The 21,422-nt window shown below is 40.2% G+C and overlaps 1 protein-coding gene across 39 annotated transcripts in view; it reads left to right on the forward strand.

The window, feature by feature from the left end:
• The window catches only part of dlg2 (discs, large homolog 2 (Drosophila)), a 261,578-nt gene that overhangs the window by 88,542 nt on the left and 151,614 nt on the right, over positions 1 to 21,422 (forward strand). For 33 of the 39 annotated variants that reach the window (XM_031311122.2, XM_031311125.2, XM_031311128.2 and 30 more), the window contains one exon: positions 20,219 to 20,302. The exons of 4 other annotated variants lie outside the window; for them this stretch is intronic. In XM_031311122.2, coding sequence (XP_031166982.1) covers positions 20,219 to 20,302 — 84 coding nt within the window. Of the gene's footprint in view, positions 1 to 5,066; positions 5,284 to 20,218; positions 20,303 to 21,422 lie in introns of those variants that run through there. 2 more of the 39 variants (XM_035991044.1, XM_035991045.1) reach the window with 1 other exon arrangement.

The following is a 21,422-nucleotide window of genomic DNA, read 5'->3' on the forward strand; positions in this document are numbered from 1 at the left end:
GTCTGTGTTTTTCTGACAACGGCAGCTGCAGATTGTTACATCCGGTGTTGAATCCTCTACAGTAAAACACAGTCAAGCTTTACACCGTTTAGCGTTAGCTGTCAGCATTTTAGCCGTTTTTAAATCCAGCTACTAGCTAGCGGTAGGCTAACGTTAGCTGCTGTCGAGTATAGTGTTAACTAGCTAGCGGTAGGCTAACGTTAGCTGCTGTCGAGTATAGTGTTAACTAGCTACCGGTAGGCTAACGTTAGCTGCTGTCGAGTATAGTGTTAACTAGCTAGCGGTAGGCTAACGTTAGCTGCTGTTGAGTATAGTGTTAACTAGCTAGTGGTAGGCTAACGTTAGCTGCTGTTGAGTATAGTGTTAACTAGCGTCACGTGCAGCAGTGTTTTTGTTGCCTGTATCGTCTTCAGAGAATCAGAGAGAAGTGCAGACATATCAGTGGCACCAGATTTCAGTACCCAACCCTATTCAGGAAGAAGATTTTTACAAGTAAATGTTCCAGTTAATGATCCAGGCAGCACATTCTCGTCTCCCTCCTTCATTTTACAGTCGAATGGTGGATAGAACGGCTCCGGGTCAAACCTCAATATGGAATGGATTAATCTGCGTTATTTTTTTTAACGCGTTATTTTTTTCTCAGATTAATTAATCGAAATTAACGTGTTATTTTGACAGCCCTAATATATATATATATATATATATATATATATATATATATATATATATATATATATATATATATATATTAATACCAGTCTACTTACATGTTTATGAACACCCACATGGATGGATGACTCACAGACTGCAGCTAGTACAATTTACAATATCCACGATGTATTCCTCTCAGCCACTTTCACTGCCAACTCCAAAAACCAAAGCTCGCAGTCGGCGCATGTTTTTTCTGCAAACCCAAACAAAGGCATTTATTGGCTGATCCCTGCCACCGCGAACATGAATGACCAGCCGCTTCGTTAACTTGAGATTGATTCAGGGGTCCGTGTATCGATGTAGTCTTATCCGTGATAATCGGACTCCGATTTGTACCGGTGAATCTTTACACCCCTAATACAGAGGCTGTTCTCCCTGCTTGAGACATAACATTACGTTAATAATAACACAGCCAAGCACTCCACCCCCCCTTACTCCACTTTTTATAGTGTGTGCCTTCATATCAAGCAGGCAACAGGTCCTACATTGATGATTTTTATTTTTTTTTTTTTTTACAAACTCTTAAAAGTAATTGTAGTTATGCGCAATAAAAGCTGAGCAAATTCTTGATGTGTTCTGCTCTAAAAGAAAAAAAAAGAAAACAAGCAATGCGCATTGTCTCATGAATGTTATTACAGTCAGTCCACATAACACTGCTTATTGTGTGTCCATACTGTAGCATATACAGTGTAGAGGCTCTGCCTGCATCCCTCTTCCAGGATGGTCAGACATGTGGAGACAAAGAAGCTTTAATTTGAGTTGACAGCCTTGAGGATGGAGAATGAAATTTGCTCTGGTTTTGTCCCTGCTGATTCCTTCATAGGGTTTTACCAAGTCTTGTAACATCACCCAAGAAATGGGTGAACTGTCATTGCCTGCAGTCATACAGTTTGGCCCAGTTACACATGTGAATGACAAAGCAACGCTTCAGTTTAGAAGTTACTGTGGAACACCTGAATTGGAGTGTGTGGCTTGCAGTTTGCATGTGCATGTGTGAACATTTGTCTCACAGATTTTGTTATTTTTCATAAAAGTTGCTCTGGAATTGTTTCTCACATGCTAACTGATTAATGAATCCACATGGACCTCAGTCACTGTTTATTAAAGTGTAATTGGGTTTTTAGTTACTGGTCCTCTCTGTTCCACACGTGAACAATGATATACTCAGTGTTATGGTTCCATCTAGTGGTTCAGTTCAGATAACACTGTACTGTACTGCATACTGTACATTTGTACTGGTGAATCAGGATGCAGCATTCATACAGTCCCTGTCCAGGTGTTTGGAAAGCGCCTGATGCAGCTACTACAGGTGTGTTATATATTCCTTACACAAGTACTCAATGACTCGCCAGACTTTTAATCTCTTCCTATGCAGCTCTCCTGCAGGTTGATGACTAATGAATAATCATGTGAGAGAGAGAGGCTGAAACACAGAAAGAAATTTAAAACAGCTGTAGCAGGGCTACATGTTGTTCCGTGTATTGAGCCAGCATGATACACAGTAGGCCTTTAAAGTAGTTCAATCTTGGCTGCAAAGAATTTCATCAATTTTGCGCAGCGTCTGCTAATGGGGAAATCCAATATGTACTCGGCAGCAGACACTAGAGCAGAAGTCCACTACCAGGGTAGCTGCAGCCCAGTAGGGAACGACTGGATCTGGAATGACATGAGAGTTAGTAACAGAGCAATGTATGTTATGATCTTGCTAAAGTTGTGCAGTGTTTCCCACACATAGACTAATTTGTGGCGGTGCGCCACACAATCAACACCGGCCGCCACATATTGCGTTTCGTTAGTATTATTATTTTTTTTTTTTTAACGGTATTTAAAACACGCAGCATATTCGTTCAGCTGCATTTCCTTTCCCTGCTCTCTCTGTCTCTCTGTCACTCACGCGTCTCTCTCACATAGGCTACACACACACACACACACACACACACACACACACACAGCCCCTCCCCTCCATGCACACAGCGTCTGTCTCCATGAAAACAAGAGAAGACGGCTGGCGAAATTCACAAGTTCACGAAAAGTTGGTATCTAGTGAACACCTTTACACAATCACACATTAAAAAGTGCTATAAAAATATTTTATATTCTGAATACAATGTTGCCAGTGTGTTAATGTTGGAGTCCCGACCCAACTCTTAGCAAAACCAGCGATTGCGCCTGCTTTAGAAAGTTAACTAGTCACAAGTTTGCGGTAAAATGCAGTTGGGTTGTCGAGGTCAAAACACTATATGTAGCAGCTGTGAATCAAATAAACTTATTATAAATAATGTTATGTCATTTTTTTACTCTTACACTGAATGTTTGCTGCTTCAACCCAGATGAGTATTGACAAGTATTTTCCGTGACTGAAAAAGGCACGTGTTGAGGATGAGGACCAGCCTGAACCGGAGGCCCCCCGCCCGCACGCCACCACAAATTGCTTTCTAATCTGTGGGAAACACTGTTGTGACAATATGTAGCTAAGGCCTAAATATTAAAAAAAAATTGATGTGTTCCTGTAAAGATACAGCATAGACACAGCAAGTACTGAAACACAAAGGTCCCATAGACAGATTTGCTAGTTTGGACAAACTTTGCTTGAGACCCAACAATTTTGTTGTTACATTGAATTTCTATTTACACAGATTCATGTTTGAGTCACAGTCAGTCTGTTTAGAGGAGCACATACAGTATATGTTTTGTGTTGAGAGTGACTATTAACCCTAGTTGCCAAGCACACCATATGCCTAAATCACACACATGCTTACAGACACACTGTATAGTAGCGTCTATAGTAAACGTTACAGTTTTTCAAGCAGACAGTCAGGTAGCATAGCATTCTGACCAAGAGATGTAGTTAGGCCCAGCAGTAAGAAGATATTAACCTACTGTGGTTTTGTAATTTCCATCTGGTATGCACACATCAGCACCTCACCCAGGGCTCTCATTTCTTACCTGGGCCGAGTGCCAGATGAAGACTTGTGTGCAGTGTTCAACCTCCGCACACTGTTGTTGGTCTGTCAGAGGGCTGCTTGGCAAGCTTTGGCTGTGATTTGTGCCAATGAGGGGGTGGATATGATGATGATTATTATTACCTATGATTAAAAGGTTTAATTGTCACTGTGTGGAAGAAAATAACTTTCATGTTAGCTTTTGGCAATAAGAGATATCCTACATGTAGACTACGCAGGACAGTTTATTTCAAAAGAACAATGTTGCAGAAAAACAATTTGAAATAGTAGAATGAGTTATTCTCGAAGAAATCCTTAAGTTACATTCCAACAGAATATGTTTTCCAGGAGGAGATTGTGTGATCAAAATTCAACCAGACCCTCTCTGATGGTTAATCTCATTCAAATTGGCCATGTCAGTAAATTCTTTGGACTGCATGCTCTAGTTAATATTCTAACATCTTTTACTTCAGAGTAAATGCCTAATAAAAATAACCTCCGGTTATAGCATTGTGAATTCATACGCATCAGGCTATTTCCTGTAGAAATGGAGAATTGCCTGTGTTTTCACCTGTTTTATATTACAGTAACATGGAGGCTGTCAGGGAAGCTGTTGCTTATTTACAACTCAGCCCAGTGCATAGGTACTGTAAATTTACTCTGGGCCCACCTCTGCATTACTTAAGGGTTAATTCCGTCAGCTAATCAAAGAGTTCTCTATATGGCCTATAGCCTGCATACAGGACATACATTACAGCCACTCAAATCATGTTATTGTGTTATTAATTCTTTGACATAATGTTTAAGTAGTCAGACCTTTTTAGCATGGCAAAATTGTATACGTATGCAGTATGTCCTATTGCTGGCCATCCTTGGAGTTGTTTTTTCCACCTGGACCTGTACGCTCATTTTTCCTCTACTCTTCCTGCTTGGAAACTTGCGTCACTCGGAGCTGACTGTCAGCGCTTCTCTCTCTCACACACACACGCACGCACACACACACACACACACACACACACACACACACACATTTATGTATAAATCTTGGCCAGCTGGTGGCACCCTACAACATGAATACTAAGAGAAACCGCTTGGTAGACCGACTGCAGCTACATACTCAGGATACGAATATAAAACAAAAACAGTGACAATAGTTATTTGTTTCTAAATGCAAATTGGCACCAGTTAAGGACACATGATATGGCAGATTATTCTGGTAATGAGTTAATTCTTCCACAGAAATTAGAACAACAGAAGGGAGGAGAAGGGTGATCTAGGAATAGTGGGAAGAGAGAGATGGAGACAGTGGGCATTCCTGACAGAGAGAGAGGGAGGGAAGGGGAGTGAATGGTGGTGACAGTGTGAGTGTGCTTGTATGTGAGCTAAAGCCCGAATGCAAAACCTCGCTCTCATAAAGCGTGAACCCTCTTTCTAGCTTTATTATTCTGTCTGACTGTTGATTTTCGTCTTTCTGCCTTGAAGCTCTGTGCTACTGCAGAGTCCGTCCAGCTGGTCTTTTTTTTTAACAGGAATGTCTCCCATTGTCAAAAGCCCAGAGTGCACCCCAGTGCTGTGCCACTGCAAAGTTGCCTGCACCAACAACACTTTGTCGTTGATGTTTGGATGCAAGGTAGGTTGCAGATCACTCTATTATGCTTCAGAGGAACACGTTGATGTTGACAGTTGCTCATTTTGAGTAGTTAAAGAGATCTTTCTATCAGTGGCTGACTTCTGAGTATTATTCTGTATTGTTCTCTGTGTTAGTGTGTGTTATCCCTGATGAAAGTGAATCCTATGGGATAAGGATTACACTGTTGGTTGTGTTTGTTGATTATAAGCTAAAAAGTAATAATTTTTCTGAAAGTGAGTGCAAAGCACAGTTTTTTTTCTATCTGCAACCCTCACAGCTTTATTATTGCTTACTGGGGCTTAATGAGGACATATTTACAGCTACTGTAATATTTATGCAGCCCTTCATTTATCGTAGTGACATGTCAGAACTACTACTATGCCTTTAATGTGTTGTCATGCAAGGCAAACACTCTGTCTCAAGTTTTGCTGGATTTTTGCCTTGCTTTAAGATTAGAAGGTCAGGTCCTAAAGTTATGTTGTGTTTCCTGTGTCAGGGATTAATGGGTCACTGTTCTAAATATTTTGATTAAACAGAAAGTGAATATTGGATCATTTAAATAAATGTCTAAAATGATGTATCTAAAGCTTTCATGGAAGCCTGTTTAGATTCTGAAACTAAATTCTCAGGGTTTTTGTTCTGCTTTGTTGATGCATAAAGCTACTGCTGATAGTATGCTGCTGGGAGAACCGTTCAGAAACATGGAAAACCCAGTATTACATAGTTTAGAAGGGCGCTGGTATGGGATTGGTAGTCAATATCGGATTCTGGTGAGAAAAAGTCAGATTCTTTTTTTACAGTTTTCAATTGACTACAGATTGTACAATGACTCATATGTGTATGCAAAACAGTAATTGCTCATAAAACAGACAAGCTTGAACCCAGAGGCACAACTCAAAGACAGGCAGGTTAGGATAAAAGTTTACATTAACTGTAGTCAAATAATTAAGTAAGTAAAATGTATTTATAAAGTGAAGTAGCTCCGCCATACATGCAGGAGCCTGTAATTTAAATTAAATTCAAATGTAATTTTAAGCTGAATCATAGTTCATAGTATAAACATATAATTATAGTTGAAACTACAGATCTGAGTTTACTAATATTTATTAAGTGGAAAAAACAAGATTTGGTCAGCTGCTTAACATGGGTGTCGAAGGACGGGGATTGTTATATCCCTAAATTATGCAGGTTGGAGCGGACAGCAGAGGAAAGAGGCCCTATCCATTGCATGATCATGGGGAAGTCCTTTTCTGTCTTATCAGCATTGAGCTGTAAGAAATGTTCTGCTAACCGGTTCCTAATAGCATTTAGATACTCAGGAAGCCTAGGTAACATAAAAGCATTACAGGGTTTAAATGAAAAATGGAGCTGGATATAATTATTATATATTATATCTGTTTATGATCTGCCCAAGGGCAGCAGATATGAAGAGAATAAAAGGGGCCCCAGAATCATACCCTGCGGGACACCACAAGACAGTGGAGAGGAATCTGACACAGTCTCCCATAAATATTGTGAAACTTCCGTCAGTGATACAAAGAAAATCGGTCTAAAGCTATGCCTGATATGCCCACCCAATCATGTATCCTCTTAATCAGGATGTGATGGTTTACTGTGTCGAACTCAGAACTGAGATCAAGAAGTACCAACACAGAACAATCACCCACATCAGAGGACATTAAAATATCATTAGAAACCCTAAGAAGAGCAGTTTTCCATAGAATGCTGTTTCCGAAACCTGATTGATTGATTATCATATATTGTGCCTCTCCAACACAGCAGTTAGTTGATTGGCCACAACCTTCTCTAGAAGATGGTAATATATCCCGAAACACAGACAAACACAGAGGGCTAGAAGATAGCTTTATTTGTAAACTAATAGGTTTGAAAAGAGTCCAGAACAGTAGAAGATTGAGAGGAGCTAGAGTTGGGTGGGAAAGTCCCAGGATCAATACTGGACCTAATAGCCATTACCTTATCAACAAAGAAGGTAAGAAACTTGTTACAATCATCTGTGGAGAAACATAGTAATGTAGAGAGCGGCAGTGTAACAATTTTATTAATAGTATCAAATAAAATCTTACGCATTGAAAACAGCAAGGAAGTCGGTTGTTTTTAAAGGTCCCATGCCTTGAAAATTTCACTTCATGAGGTATTTTAACATTAATATGAGTTCCCCCAGCCTGCCTATGGTCCCCCAGTGGCTAGAAATGGCGATAGGTATAAACCGAGCCCTGGGTATCCTGCTCTGCCTTTGAGAAAATGAAAGCTCAGATGGGCCAATCTGGAATCTTCCCTTTATGACATCATAAGGGGAAAGGGTCCGTGTACTTGGTGGCCAACGGATTTTCGTTTTGAAAGGAAAAAAACAAAAACGAAAAACGGCCAGTTTCCCAATTACCATTAGTAAATAGGAAAACAAAAAACGGAAAACAACCCATTATTCGTTTTTTGTTTTGATATTAAAAAACGGAAAACGAAAAACAATCCGATTTTCTTTGATGTATTTGTAGATGGAACTCGGAAATTAAAATGTGTGTATAAATCTTATTCCTTTGTCAGTACCCGATCCGTACCGCCTGTAAAATCTGTTCTGTGCACTGCCTGATCAGTTCTACGCTTGCGCGAACACCGGCAAACTTCACAGCTCAATGCACGCATTGGCGTAAGGATGTTTGGACATTCCCGGTTACCGGAAGAAAACATTAGACAGTGACAGTAGACCGTTATGATGGCAAAGATGAAGTTTACAAGGTGTTTGCTGGAGTTTCCTAAAGTATCTGTTAATGATATACGGAGGGTCGTCCGGCCATCCAGTACAACACCATGTAGCAAATTAAATAAAGGCTTCAAATTTTACGTTTCGTCATTTCTTTGCAACTTTGAAGGTAATTTGCTAGCTAGCCTGAGCTAGAAGCCTTGCTTGACTCCGTCCTGCTTCAGGTTAACCATGTTTTAAATAAAGTTTAAGCATGTGTATACCTCTCACTTCATGTGTTTGTACTTTTATGAAAGTATCAGGTAAAAACAGGGCTACAAATGAGATCTCTGTGAGAGACCAGCTAACTCCTAGCAAACTATTATGTAGCTCAATGCTGGACATTTCACCCCTAATTCCGGTCACTTTACTGTATTTGTATTTGTTTAGTATTTGGTTTAGAAGCCTTTATTGGTGATTTTTTACGGTACAAAGTCCTGCTACATACGTACATAGCTAGCTATATATGCTCCGCTATGTCGCGTTAGCATGCAGCTACAATAGTTAGCTATGAGTATGCTAACGTTAGATTGTAGTGGAACGAAGCAGCACTTTCTAATGTCAAAAATCGCAGACCAAACACTACACAATCGGACATGTTTCAGCAGGAATGTGACCCGGAATTGGGGAGAATTTAACAACATTGCCAGCTAAGATGACCGTTAGCATGTAGCTACTATAGTGTTTACTGCCGTTAGCATGTAGCTACTATAGTGGTATACAGCAGTGGTGGCTGGGAGAGCTGTCATCCCATCTTCAAAAGGACACTTATGTACGTTTACACTTCATCGCATTAATAATAGACAGTCTATGGTTATTAGTCAAGACGAAGTATTAAAGGTAAAAACATTAACGTAAACAACACAACAACGACGTCGCTACACGGTTTTGGATCAGTGACAAGTTTCGAATGTTTGTAGCTATAACTATTGTATAATAAAGATTTAATAAAAAAAGATTTAATAAAAAAGTTGTAATGTTTGGTCGTAAAGTGTTGACACATGTTACTTATATAAATCGCACAGGGACATTGTTAGTTTTCTACTATGTAATTATGCGCATGCACAGAACGGATCTTACAGGCGGTACTGGCCAATAAATGCTATTGAAGGGCGGGTCTTGGCGTGGCGGGAGTAACTTCCGGGTCACGAAAAAAATACCAATGCAAAATTAAGGAATACAACTTATACACACGTATTTTAATTTCCGAGTTCCATCTACAAATACATCAAAGACAATCGGATAACAAGATTGTTTTTCGTTTTCCGTTTTTTAATATCAAAACAAAAAACGAATAATGGGTTGTTTTCCGTTTTTTGTTTTCCTATTTACTAATGGTAATTGGGAAACTGGCCGTTTTTCGTTTTTGTTTTTTTCCTTTCAAAACGAAAATCCGTTGGCCACCAAGTACACGGACCGGAAAGGTTACCTCCCCTTTCTCTGCTTTGCCTGCCCAGAGAATTTGGCCCAACCATGAGAAAGAGAGAGACATCATGGCTTGCAACCAAGTGAAGCATGGCAGTTGGTCAAGGCCACACCCCCACCCTCCACCTTGCCGCCCCAATAGCATTTAAAGCTACAGACACAGAAATGGCACATCCTAAGGATTGCTCATTGAGGGACTGGCTGTAGTGGTTGTAATTCTGCACCAAGGCTGAATTTGGGGAAAGAGACTTCAGATACAGTATTAGGCGACCACTAAGGCCTATATAAAAGAGACTTCAGATACAGTATTAGGAGACCACTAAGGTCTATATAAAAGAGACTTCAGATACAGTATTAGGAGACCACTAAGGTCTATATAAAAGAGACTTCAGATACAGTATTAGGAGACCACTAAGGTCTATATAAAAGAGACTTCAGATACAGTATTAGGGGACCACAAGGCCTATATAAAAGAGACTTCAGATACAGTATTAGGGGACCACTAAGGCCTATATAAAAGCATCCAAAGAGCACCATGTCATGGGACCTTTAACATTCAAATTTACCTAAACTAAAATTATAAGCTAAACTTTATAACTTATAAATACCGTTTTAAACTTGTCCTCTGCCGGTGGCCGGGTTGGATCAGTGGGTAGAGCAGGCGCACATAAACATAGAGGTTTATGCCTCGACGCAGAGGTCCAGGGTTAGAGTCCGACCTGTGACGATTTCCTGCATGTCTTCTAATCTTTAAAACTCTACCGATTTCCAAGGCTTTCATTGGAATGACGGCTTGAGTGATGAGAAGTCCCTCATTTCGTTTTTCAATCACATATTCACACACTCTCTGGTCATTCTCACAGAAGCGGCTGGTTTGGGGACCACGGTATGCTTTTCTTTGACTGACGGCATTTTGAAGACGGTCTTTATGGGCTTGCCATCTCTGTACATTACATTCTGTGACACCATGTTTCTTGGCTGCTTGGCAGTTGTTTGATGACTCTGCTGTGTTTATCACCATCATCTTAAAGTTAACATCAAAACTTCTTCTCATGTGTTTGCTAACTTGCCCTACTTTTGAGCCACTTTGTTGGGGGCGCGCTCACCCTGTCTCTGCACATTTCAGCCTTCTGGCTCTGTTGGGAGTTTGGATTGACGGCTCCGGTCATGACGGGCACATTCAGGTTACTGCTATTTGGTGCCACCTGTTGTTGTGGATGTATATTGGTGTTTGAAAGTCTAGACCCCGAATATAGGACAACCTCACTTTTTCAGATATATTCATAGGAATAAAAAACCCATCTTACAGTATATTTGGGTCAGTACGGTAAGTAAGCAAAGTAAGAAGTTGGGCTTCCTTTACTAGTGCAATGAAAGAATTGGGATGGAGATAACAGGCAAGGGTCAAAACCAGACAAGCAGTAGAACAGGCAACCATATCCAAGAAGGGGCTCGGCAGAGAATCATCTCATCTAGTCTTGTTGAGAAACTGTTAGATAAAATGAACGTCCATGGTGCCATTAAAACAAATTTGTGGCAACTCATTATTATTGAGTTAATTTTGACAGCCCTAGTTGTGAAAAAACTGTAATTTAGCTATAGTGAGTTATTCATGGCTGACACTGTATATAATTCTCAGCGCTTAGGTTTTCAGAGAAACAGCAGGTGATAATTAACAGTAATTAGATTAATGAATGCATTTAGTTTCTGTAGTCTGTTTCTGATCACAGCTTAATTCACATTACCCACATGTTCCTTATAAACACTTCAAATGTGTGTGTTCATTCTTCTGACTGTAATATAGCTTAAACAGTCAAATAGTCCATTGACATTGTCATTCAGACCTCTACTTTGTTCTCTCCCCTCATCTTTTCTGTCACTGGAGAATTACACGCAAAAGTGCTTTTTCTCTCTACTTCCATCTTATTTTAAAATAAATGAACATGTTTTTCTGCATCAGTCAGTTTAAAGGGAAGTGATTAGAACATTTTCATGTTATCACTGTTTCTGTTTTTATGTCACTAAAGTTGAATATTGCTCCAATGTTTTTGCGATTACATTTCTTGTTCTATCCCTTCTCATCAAATACAGGCACCTATGGAATTTACATATATGTATAAACACAATCTCTCTTGTACAGTGTTTGAAAAAATTAGATTTGATTCAGAATACAGATAACTGGATGAAAACACATCAAGAATCAACAGACTATAGACACTGGTCTGTTTAGGACTATAGGATTATTCCATATAATCCCATAAATAACAGTGAGGCATATTCAACAGTGACTGAAAAAAACACCCAGACAGTGTGTGGGTACAAAATCCATCACTCACCTAAAAAGATACACTGAAGTTATAAAAACACTTGATGACAACAGAAATGTGTATGTTTGACTGTAAAAGTAAGAAAAACAGAGGGCAGGTGCTCTATCTTTTCCCCATAGCTCAGCTCCCCTTCCTACTGTCTGTAGGAATTAGGACCGTAGCAGAGAATGGGGGAAGAGAGTCCAACTGTAGATATATAAAGCCACAGAAAGAGGTCAGTGCACACAACCGCTAGTAGATTCCACACTAAATCTGCACAGAGGCTCTGAATCTGCCCTCGGCCATGCCAGTCCACATTTCCATCTCATCTTGATTCTGCTGTAGTGAACATCATAGAGAAGGGATCCTCTTAGTGGAGCATGACAACACCACACGTGAGCGGTGACGCTTTGCACACAGCTCAGCCTGGCCAGCGCCACGGCTACAGCACATCATATTATAAACCTTCACGTTGATAGGCATTGCACTACAGGCACTAGAGTGTGCAGTGTTGATGGTGTGCTGACTTCATCAAGCTTAACCAAGAAAATTAATTTACTTTTGGTGTTGATCACCAAGAAGTACACATAAAAAAAGAAGACAAAATAGGGCTGCAGCTAAAATACAGGAATACTATATAATAAACAATAAAGTATAATACTGTTGTAGACAGGTGAACAGCTAGTATAATAAATATATACACTGTGATGTGTACAGGTATAAACAGATAAATATGGGCTGTATATACTGAGATGTAAACAGGTTGTAAACCGTAAGTAACCAGTTGAGTAAGCAGGTTTAGCAGCAGTGCAGTCCCTCACAACTGAAGGCCAGCCAGGTCCCATCCCTGAATACTGAATTCTTCTTCCACCACTGCTTTACCGTTTCACCTTAATCACTTTGAACATCATGAAAAACAATGTCTGACAGTATCTTATATATACTGTGTATTAACTTGTTCTAGCTCTTCCCTAAAGTTAGGCTATTCTGTATGGCTACTTCCACCAAATTGAAATTTCTTGATGTCTTGGTCCGTCTCTCCCACCATCTCTCCATCCTGCCCTGAAGCTGTCCATGGGTTTGACTGATTTTCTATGACCGATTATGACTTCTAAACATTTTGCTTTGCAGTTTTTATGTGTATATACGCAGTGTTTTTAACACTCCCTGCCGGTCTGCGCCATCTCAGTGACATAAAAGCGGCTTACACTCACAGGGGGCAGGGAGACCTGTGGCACATCGATGGTCCATTAAGTGCGAACAAAAAGGATCACTGTAATGCTAATAAAGTGTTTAGGCTCAGTAATATAATATAATCTCTCACCTGAAGAGAGGTGAAATGTGAAGCTGATAGACATTAGAATAGAGAGGCAAGCTTGACAACTTTGCAAGAGCAAAATATCTTTCACACTGTTTCAGCAAAAAAAGCATGTTGTTTTATGAGTTGTTGAGTTAGGGAAGACTTTTAAACTTTGTGAAAGGCTGTCTACGACAAATTCGTAATTATTCTTGACTTTTAAAAAATATATTTTTTTTTAAGTTAAGCAAATTTAACAAACAAATTAAACAGTAAGTTCCCAGTGAGTTGTTAAGTTAGGAGGAAACTTCATAAAGTTTATGAAATGCTGTCTGCGAGTAATTTGTAATTATTTGTGCCTTGTTGTGAATTTGGCAAACGCAATACATCAATTTTTTTTTACTTTGTAAAAAACTACTACATACTTACTTTGTGTAAAAAACATTGTGTCAGTTTGTCCCGGCCTGTTACTGTACCATATATTGTACCATATGCTGTACCAATATGCTCCATATTCACATCTCCTGGTGGATAGATAAATCGTTGCCACTGGTTTCCACACATGGCGCTTAGGGGTCCTGCCTGGGCCTCATCACGGAGGAACGGGAAATTCCAGGTGGCTGCATCTGTGGAAATGGCAGTAGTATAAAGTAGTGTAGTATAAAGTGACATTAATGTATCAATATGGTGCAAGTGACATAGTGGCAAGCTCAAGAGCTCAAGAGTTCAGCAGTCTTATGGCCTGTGGGATGAAGCTGAGCCTGGTGGTGCAGGACCAGATGTGGTACTGTCTGCCAGACGGCAACAAGCAGAACACTTTGTGGTTGGTGTGATTGGGGTCTCTGCACTGCTGGGTGAGATCCTCCATGGATGGCAGCTCCATCCTGGTGATGTGCCCTCCCCCTCTGTAGAGCCTTGTACCACCTGTAAAAGTTGCAGAGTATCCTGGATCCATGTTGAACGTCATCAGCCTGCGGAGGAAGAATTGTCTCACTGTCTTTGTGATGAGTCCAGGTCAGGTCTAGGGCTGCACAATTAATCGCAATTTTATCGAAATCGCAATATGAAGTAGTGCAATATCCAAATCGCATGGGGGTGCAACGTTTGTTAAAGGCAAAATATGTGTCAAACCATTCTAAAATAAAGTATTGTGGTGCTGCAGAGACATCCTGGCCTACAGAGCCTATCCTACAGACTACAGAAAACATCTTTGTTTGGTACAGCTCCTCGCACAAAATCACACTTCAATCATATTTGATTTTTTTTTTCATATTTTCCAGTGAAAATGAGAATAATGATATAAAAATGATCATTCTCTCCAATATCGTGAGTCATATCGCAATCACAATATCAGTCAAAAATAATCGCAATTAGATATTTTCCTAATATCGTGCAGCCCTAGTCAGGTCCTCACCAGTGGTGGGCAAGTTACTCAGGGAGCTTAATATGTTACTCACAGAGCCTTTATCTAATGACAGTGCTTCCAGCTGTTGAAAGTGTTCCTCTCTCCGTCATCCTTTGTTTAGCTTTTTGGCTAGAAGCTGATGTGACGTGACCTGCCGCGTGCTAAATGACGACAAACGCACACGTCACGTCATCATATAAGAAAGCCTACCTGGGACAAAAAAACAAATCACGGGTAATGCAGTAACGCAGCATTACTTGGATTAGTAACTGTAATATAATTACTGTTTTGGAAATTGGAATCCCTTACACTACTCGTTACTGTGGAAAGTAATAATATTAAAGTAATGCGTTACTGGCCAACACTGGTCCTCACTAATGTGAATCCCGAGGAACCTGAAGCTGCTGACTCTCTCCACCGCAGTTCCATTGAGGTTGATGATGCCATATCTACTCTCTGTTTTTCCTGTAGACAACAATCAGCTCATTTGTTTTGCTGGCGTTGAGATGGAGGTGGTTGTTCCGTCAGGAAGTTCAAGATCCAGTCACAGAGGGTGGTGTTGAGTCCCAGGTCTCTGAGCTTAATGAAGAGCTTGGAGGGCACATTGGAGATTCATTCTGAACTATAGTATATGAACAGCCATCTCACAGAAGTGTTCCTCTGGTCTAGGTGGGAGTGGGTAGTGTGGAAATCTGATGGCGTTAGTTTGGCCAGTATGCTAATGATAGTGGGTCCAGTGAGTCAGAAAGAGAGGAGATGATGAAGGATTTGAAAAAGTAGCCTCCAGCTGTTACTGTAGGTGTCTGTCCTGTAGACAGCTGCATATAGCTCGTCCAGGGCTTGGTTGGTGTAGGTGTCTCCCTTGGGCGATAATAAGGATGGCATCCAATTATAAGGTGCTCTAGGTTAGGAGAACAGGCTGTAGAATGGTCTCCACATCATGAAGCAGACACCTTCCCCCTTGTTCTTGTCTGATTTAAAATGTACAGGTTATGTCATCTACTGGAACTTTTTTGTGCCACAGTTATTATGCTTTGTCTCAACTCCATTACATCTTCACAGTAAGCTTATGGACACAAATGAAAAGGAAACAAATAATAAAAATTTAAATAATTTATTCTCACCCCAGGCTTCATTCACATCAAACAATGCTCCAATAGTGCTCCACACTCTTTTAATATGGTTGTGTAACCAGAGCATGGGTGATGTTACCCTGTGCTGTAATGCTTCTCTTACACAGTGTATTGTAGGTCACTGGGCTTCTCCCAGGCTTGCGGTCAAAAGGCCTTGGATTGGTACAGTAGTTTTAGCTCTAAGCCTTTCTTTATCTACCTTCTTTACAAAAACATTTCACCTCATTATAGCAATGCCACTGTTTACTGCTTATTGGTATATTAAGGCCAAATTTAGGCAAGTTACATTACACTAAATGCAGTAAAGCCTATACATGCTCCATACCTTTGGTACATGTTGGTGTTAGTACTGTTGGAAATCTTAGTAGATGAAAGATACTTTTGATTTTATTGGATTGTTTTATATTAAATAAAGGTAAACAGAAATGGCCGTGCGTAATGCCACTGCTGCCACCTCTGAATGTGGTCTGAGTGATCGGATCTCAGTGTCCTCAATGTATCCTGGGGGCATTCCCACATGTACTCAGAGCTGTCCACCTGTGATCGGATCACTCAAGGATGGATGATAATACCAGGTGGAAATGGGACCGACTCTGCAAGTCTCAAAGCTTCAGGTAGGGAGTACCAGAGCTAAAGGGCCCACGCTGCATTAGCCCGGTCACCTTTAGTTTTAAGCTGGGACTTAAGAACAGCCAGCAGCGCCCTGCCTACGGTTCTGAGGCTGTGCTCTGGCTTATAGGGGAGCAGCAATTCAGCAATGTAACAGGGAAGAAGAGTATAGTTTCAGCTATGGTGTGCTTTTAGTGTCTATATTTAGATCCTCTTCTCTTGCCCATTCATTTTGCTATGGTAAGCCAAACAGCGGTAGTAGCTGCAGACACCTGCCTCCTTCTCCCTGTAGCAACACCCCAGTGAAAACATCTGTGTTTGGGAACTGCCTATACAGCCCTACAGCAGACAGACACTGCTTCTGGCCTCCTCGTGTTCTCGTCTGTTGGAAGGACGGCTGAACAAGCAAGTGCACAATGTACTGTGTGTCTGTTTGTGTATGTTGTGCAGCTATGTTTAGAAGAATCTGTTTGAATATGTTGACACTTATAATAAGTCATTTTTCTGACTGCAGTTAGTTTGCTGGTTCTCACATTGTCAGGAAGTTAATTTATCATTTAGATTTATGTTGCAAGTAAAGGTTGGAATCAGGATTAGGTTTAGGCCAAAGCTAGGCATGTAATGGTGAGAATGGACAGTGGTGTACTAGAGGACCAGTCTCATGGACACTGAGGACGTGGGGTGGGGGCACTGTCATAAAACTGCATGGAAGTTATTCACTCAAGTTGACCTAGTATGAATTCAGCAACTACTGCTAGAAACTGCCTTTACTCTGAATTGAGACAAGGCAATGATTTTCAATGTAGATTCAGAAGTGAAATGTGAAGTTGAACATACATGTGTTTTCAATCAAGATTTTAAAAATGTTGAAGAAAGTTACAAAAAAGCTCAGTTCTGGCAATTTCAGGTTTTTTTTTAAGTGATACACTCTCATGATAAATGTGTCAACAGCACAACTAAGAAGAAGAGAGATGGAGAGAAACATGAAAAGGGCAAAGTGCACATGTGTTGGCGCGTGAAACAGAGGGAGACTGCATATATGGTCAGATGATATATATATATCAGATGAGATATATATACCTATATATAGCTGCATCATGACATAATAATCTGGTTTAGTACTAGCTAGCAACAACACCCTCACTGGCTCAGTCGACAGCAGTCGAGGACCACAATGTCCTGGACTTTATTGTGTTTTTATCCTCGATTGTATTTGATGTCTTTTTATTCATATGTAAGGCATTCTTGATACAATTAAATAAATCAAATCAAATAAAAAAAGTCAAGGTAATATGTGTTCAGCCCACATCGGCTTCCTGCCTTCATATGTTTTCTTTCCCAAACTCCCCGCTCGCTGTGTCTTCCCCACACTTGGGGCATCAGAATATGATCTCAGTCAGGTGTTTATTTTGGAGAAGCAGCCCACCTGGGATGGGGGACTTCACACAACTGGGCTCCCACATGAATAATACGTTATGAATCTGCCGAGATGCACGTTCAAGAAAGGTTTCATCACCGGAGCCAGTGAATGGCGTCATTCTCTGATTACTTTTCTCCAGCAAAGGACAGAAAACGGCTTCAGGGCGAGTTGTTTTCCCCCCTGTATTTCCACTTTTAAAATCTGCCATCAGTAAACGGTTACTGCCAACACTTTGGTTGTTGTGGTGACACCAAAATGAGAACGCTGTGAGCATGGTCCAAAATGAGCACCAGCCACTTGCCAAATGCGAGTAAAGAACTACGTTGGACAAATAAAATAAATGAGGTCAGCCGCCACTGGTGGCTTACTTCACTACAAACTCTTATCTCTACAATATAGACTGGCACATTCCCAAGTCTCCCAGGGAGTGGACTCCCTTCCTGACAGAGTTGCATCAATATGGCAGCATTTTTGGTCAGCCAATAGCCAACCTGTTCGCTAACAAGAATATTGCCCAGTGTTCTCCCTGGTGGATAGGTTCTTTCATCCAGTATGGCCCCTTAGGCTGCTCCACGTCTTCCTGCCTCTGAGCCTGTTGATGTAGTTGCAAGATGGAGCGGGTGCCAAAGTGGTAACACCAGAGTGCCCTGGCACCAGGTGGTACCGAGGTCTGACTTTGAGGGCATCTTCTTCACAGTCTCCCATCTCAATCTTTGTGCTGTCATAGCTCAGGGACATATTGGGTATAATTACTATTTTAGTCATCTCTAACTTTCTCTGTGATCGTTAATTTGAAATGCCAATATATCTGAATAGACACCAGAACTGTCATCAACCTGGATTTATGTTTATTTTGATAGATGATTTCACAAAATAATTATTTTATCACAACGCAGCAGTTTGACTGCTGGTTAACATATAGTGTTAATGGGCCGCGATTAAATAACTGTTTCATACTCGTTGAGTTGTCTGACAACAGAAACAGAAAAATATGTAAATGAAAACAACTATATGGTGAATTTCATTGCATTAAAACAGAGTATAGGTGACCACCGGCTGTGTGTGTACATGCTCAGTCACAGGCAGGGACTGTGTTGTGGCAAAGTTAGGAAGACAATTATCTGTTGCTAAGTTAAAGTTGATATATCCAATCACCCAGCACAGCTGTTGTCATTAACCTGTATTTATGTTGATTTGGTCAGACGAGGTCATGACCATGAAATAATGATTTGTTCAACCAGCCTGTCCCACTGGATCTAATGCACAGTTTTGATTTTTACCAACTGTAAAGAGGACAAAGAAGAGATTTAGCTCTTTTTATGTTGTTCCAGTGTTCCACTGTTGACAGAGGTCTAAACAACATAGAAACGCTGCTTGGATGTGTGTCGTTCGCCATTCAAGATTTAGACGGCTTCATGCAGACACAGTCTTTTCATTTTACTGAGCCTCACCGCAGATTACAGTACATTTCACATCAATTGCTACATACGGGTGCCCAGATAGCTCAGTTGGTAGAGCAGGCGCCCATATATAGAGGTTTACTCCTCAACATATATATATATATTTCACATTTATCCATCCGTCCATCTTTCATCTGTACTCACTAATCCTGACCCTGTCACATTGTTTGCCTGTTGAGTGTGAATGAACTGAAATGATAATATATATTCTTAAGAATTAAGTTCCTTTGTCACTTCAGCCTTTTATTTCTCTTACATCTTACCGGATTATGCAGTGGATACGCATGAATGAGAATACAGCTCAGGCACATTTACAGAATGTACAGTATTTCTATTTTAGTAGCACTGGTAGCTGATATATTACCAGCCCCGAGCTGCATCCTCCTAACATTAGAATTCATCTCTTTGCATTGCTGCCTTTAGGCATGATCAGAAATAACTGTGATCACTGGGGCGTTACAATTGGTTTTCATCTTAGTGATGCAGCTAGCCACACTCTCGGCATGAAGATCTCTTCTGTTTGCTTAACCCCTCATTCCCTGAGTCTATTGTATCTACTAATTGCTGTTCTGTCATTCTAAGAGTTTACAAATGGACTTTGAGAGGCATGCTCTTCCTCTTTTGTTAAATGTTTTGGCAAAGTGTTGCCTTGAGACCATGGTAAAGTGAGAGTGCCGCTGTAATGATTATTTTATTTGGTTAAAAGTTAAAGGTAAAGGTAAAATTCTAATATGTCTGTTTCTCCATTGTCTTCCTACTATAGAGAATAATTGTGTTATGCTTTAGTTTACTCTTTATCACAGAGCCATCCATGGGATGACATTATTGTTGCTCTGTCTACCCATCTGTTACTACCTGTGTTTGCGTGTGTTTCAGTTTGTAATCCCCCTAGCCACATCTGTCCTGCATGAGCTGACATCTATCGTGATAGTACAGAACAATAGAGACACCCACAGTACTGTATGCGCCAGTACCTCCTGCTGGTGTTTGTGCTTCTGTATGGGTGGACTGCTTGTATGCTTGGGATTTTGGATGTGATTGGTTGTTTATGCACTTCATTTCTTAGTCATACCTGTTGTGTTTGCTCTTGGTGGTTACATATGGTCCTATTGCTCTCTCCAGAACAGGCCACCAGCAGTACAGGGGTCACCCCACAACGGCCAGCCCCCACCCTGCATGAACCCTGCCTTGATGAACGCTCCTTGGGTGAGAAAGGGGAGGAGGGGGGTAGTATTTTTCACCCCATCCAAATTGCATACAGTATCATTCTGGTAATCAACCAGAGTATTTATTCTGCTGACATGATATGTGACAAGTCATGATTTATTTTTCAGTTTTCATCACTCATGTAGTTAAAATGAGATTGCTTCATGTTGCACTGTAATGCAAAAATGTGACTTCTAATTCACGGCACCCTGTGTTCATTGGCTCACAACACACTTTAGAGCCATTGTTGATTCTCATGACCATCTCTGTTATCACTATTATTATTTTTGACATAATTCATGTCTACACTGGGTTTACATGTTAACCAGGGATCCATTTTGTGTTATATGAATCTGTTGTTTTTGTTGGGTATTAGCAGGGATGTCAATGTAAAATTAAACGTTACAGAAATCACATTATCAGGTTCTAGTACTGGATCGATTATAGGTAAGGATCAAATTTCACAAAACACCCACACCAAGGTAGAATGGAAGTCCTCAAATATCTGCAGGACAGAACTCTGGTTTGAAAAACAAATAAGTATTAATTATATACTAGTATTAGTAAAGTAAAAGTTTTTGTGAACTTTTAAATAAAAAATCATAATAAAGAATCCCACAAAATACTATCAATTTTTTTCCTATGCTCTGCTTGTATTATACAAAATGTGTGTTTACCAACTGGTAATAAATGTCTGTGAGCAGGAGCTGAACACAACATCAGGATAACCATACAAGCTGATTACCCTCCAATAAAAAAGCTTATGATGTAATAGTAACACTGTACACTTTGTGGTGTACTTGTACTTGTATGAGGTGAGGTGAGGAAAAATGTTTGCTTCAAAGTTATTTGAGTAAGAGATTTAAAACTGTATGTAGTTTTTAAAATAGAGCAGAAAGACTTAGCTGGTAGAATTCATAGCCTAAAACTCATTGTCTTCATTTTTTACTTTAGTAAGCATTTTATCTCAAAAACATGTATTTTTGAGATAACCAAGTTAGTACCTACGGACGGTAAAAATCATATTTTAAGTCTGAGACATTGCCCATATAATAATATTTATACATATTGGTATTGTCATTTTTGATTCATTGTTTTTCACGAAGGAAACTTTTAAAAA

This window comes from Sander lucioperca, chromosome 13 (assembly GCF_008315115.2).
Source record: "Sander lucioperca isolate FBNREF2018 chromosome 13, SLUC_FBN_1.2, whole genome shotgun sequence".
Classification (NCBI taxonomy): Eukaryota; Metazoa; Chordata; class Actinopteri; order Perciformes; family Percidae; genus Sander; species Sander lucioperca.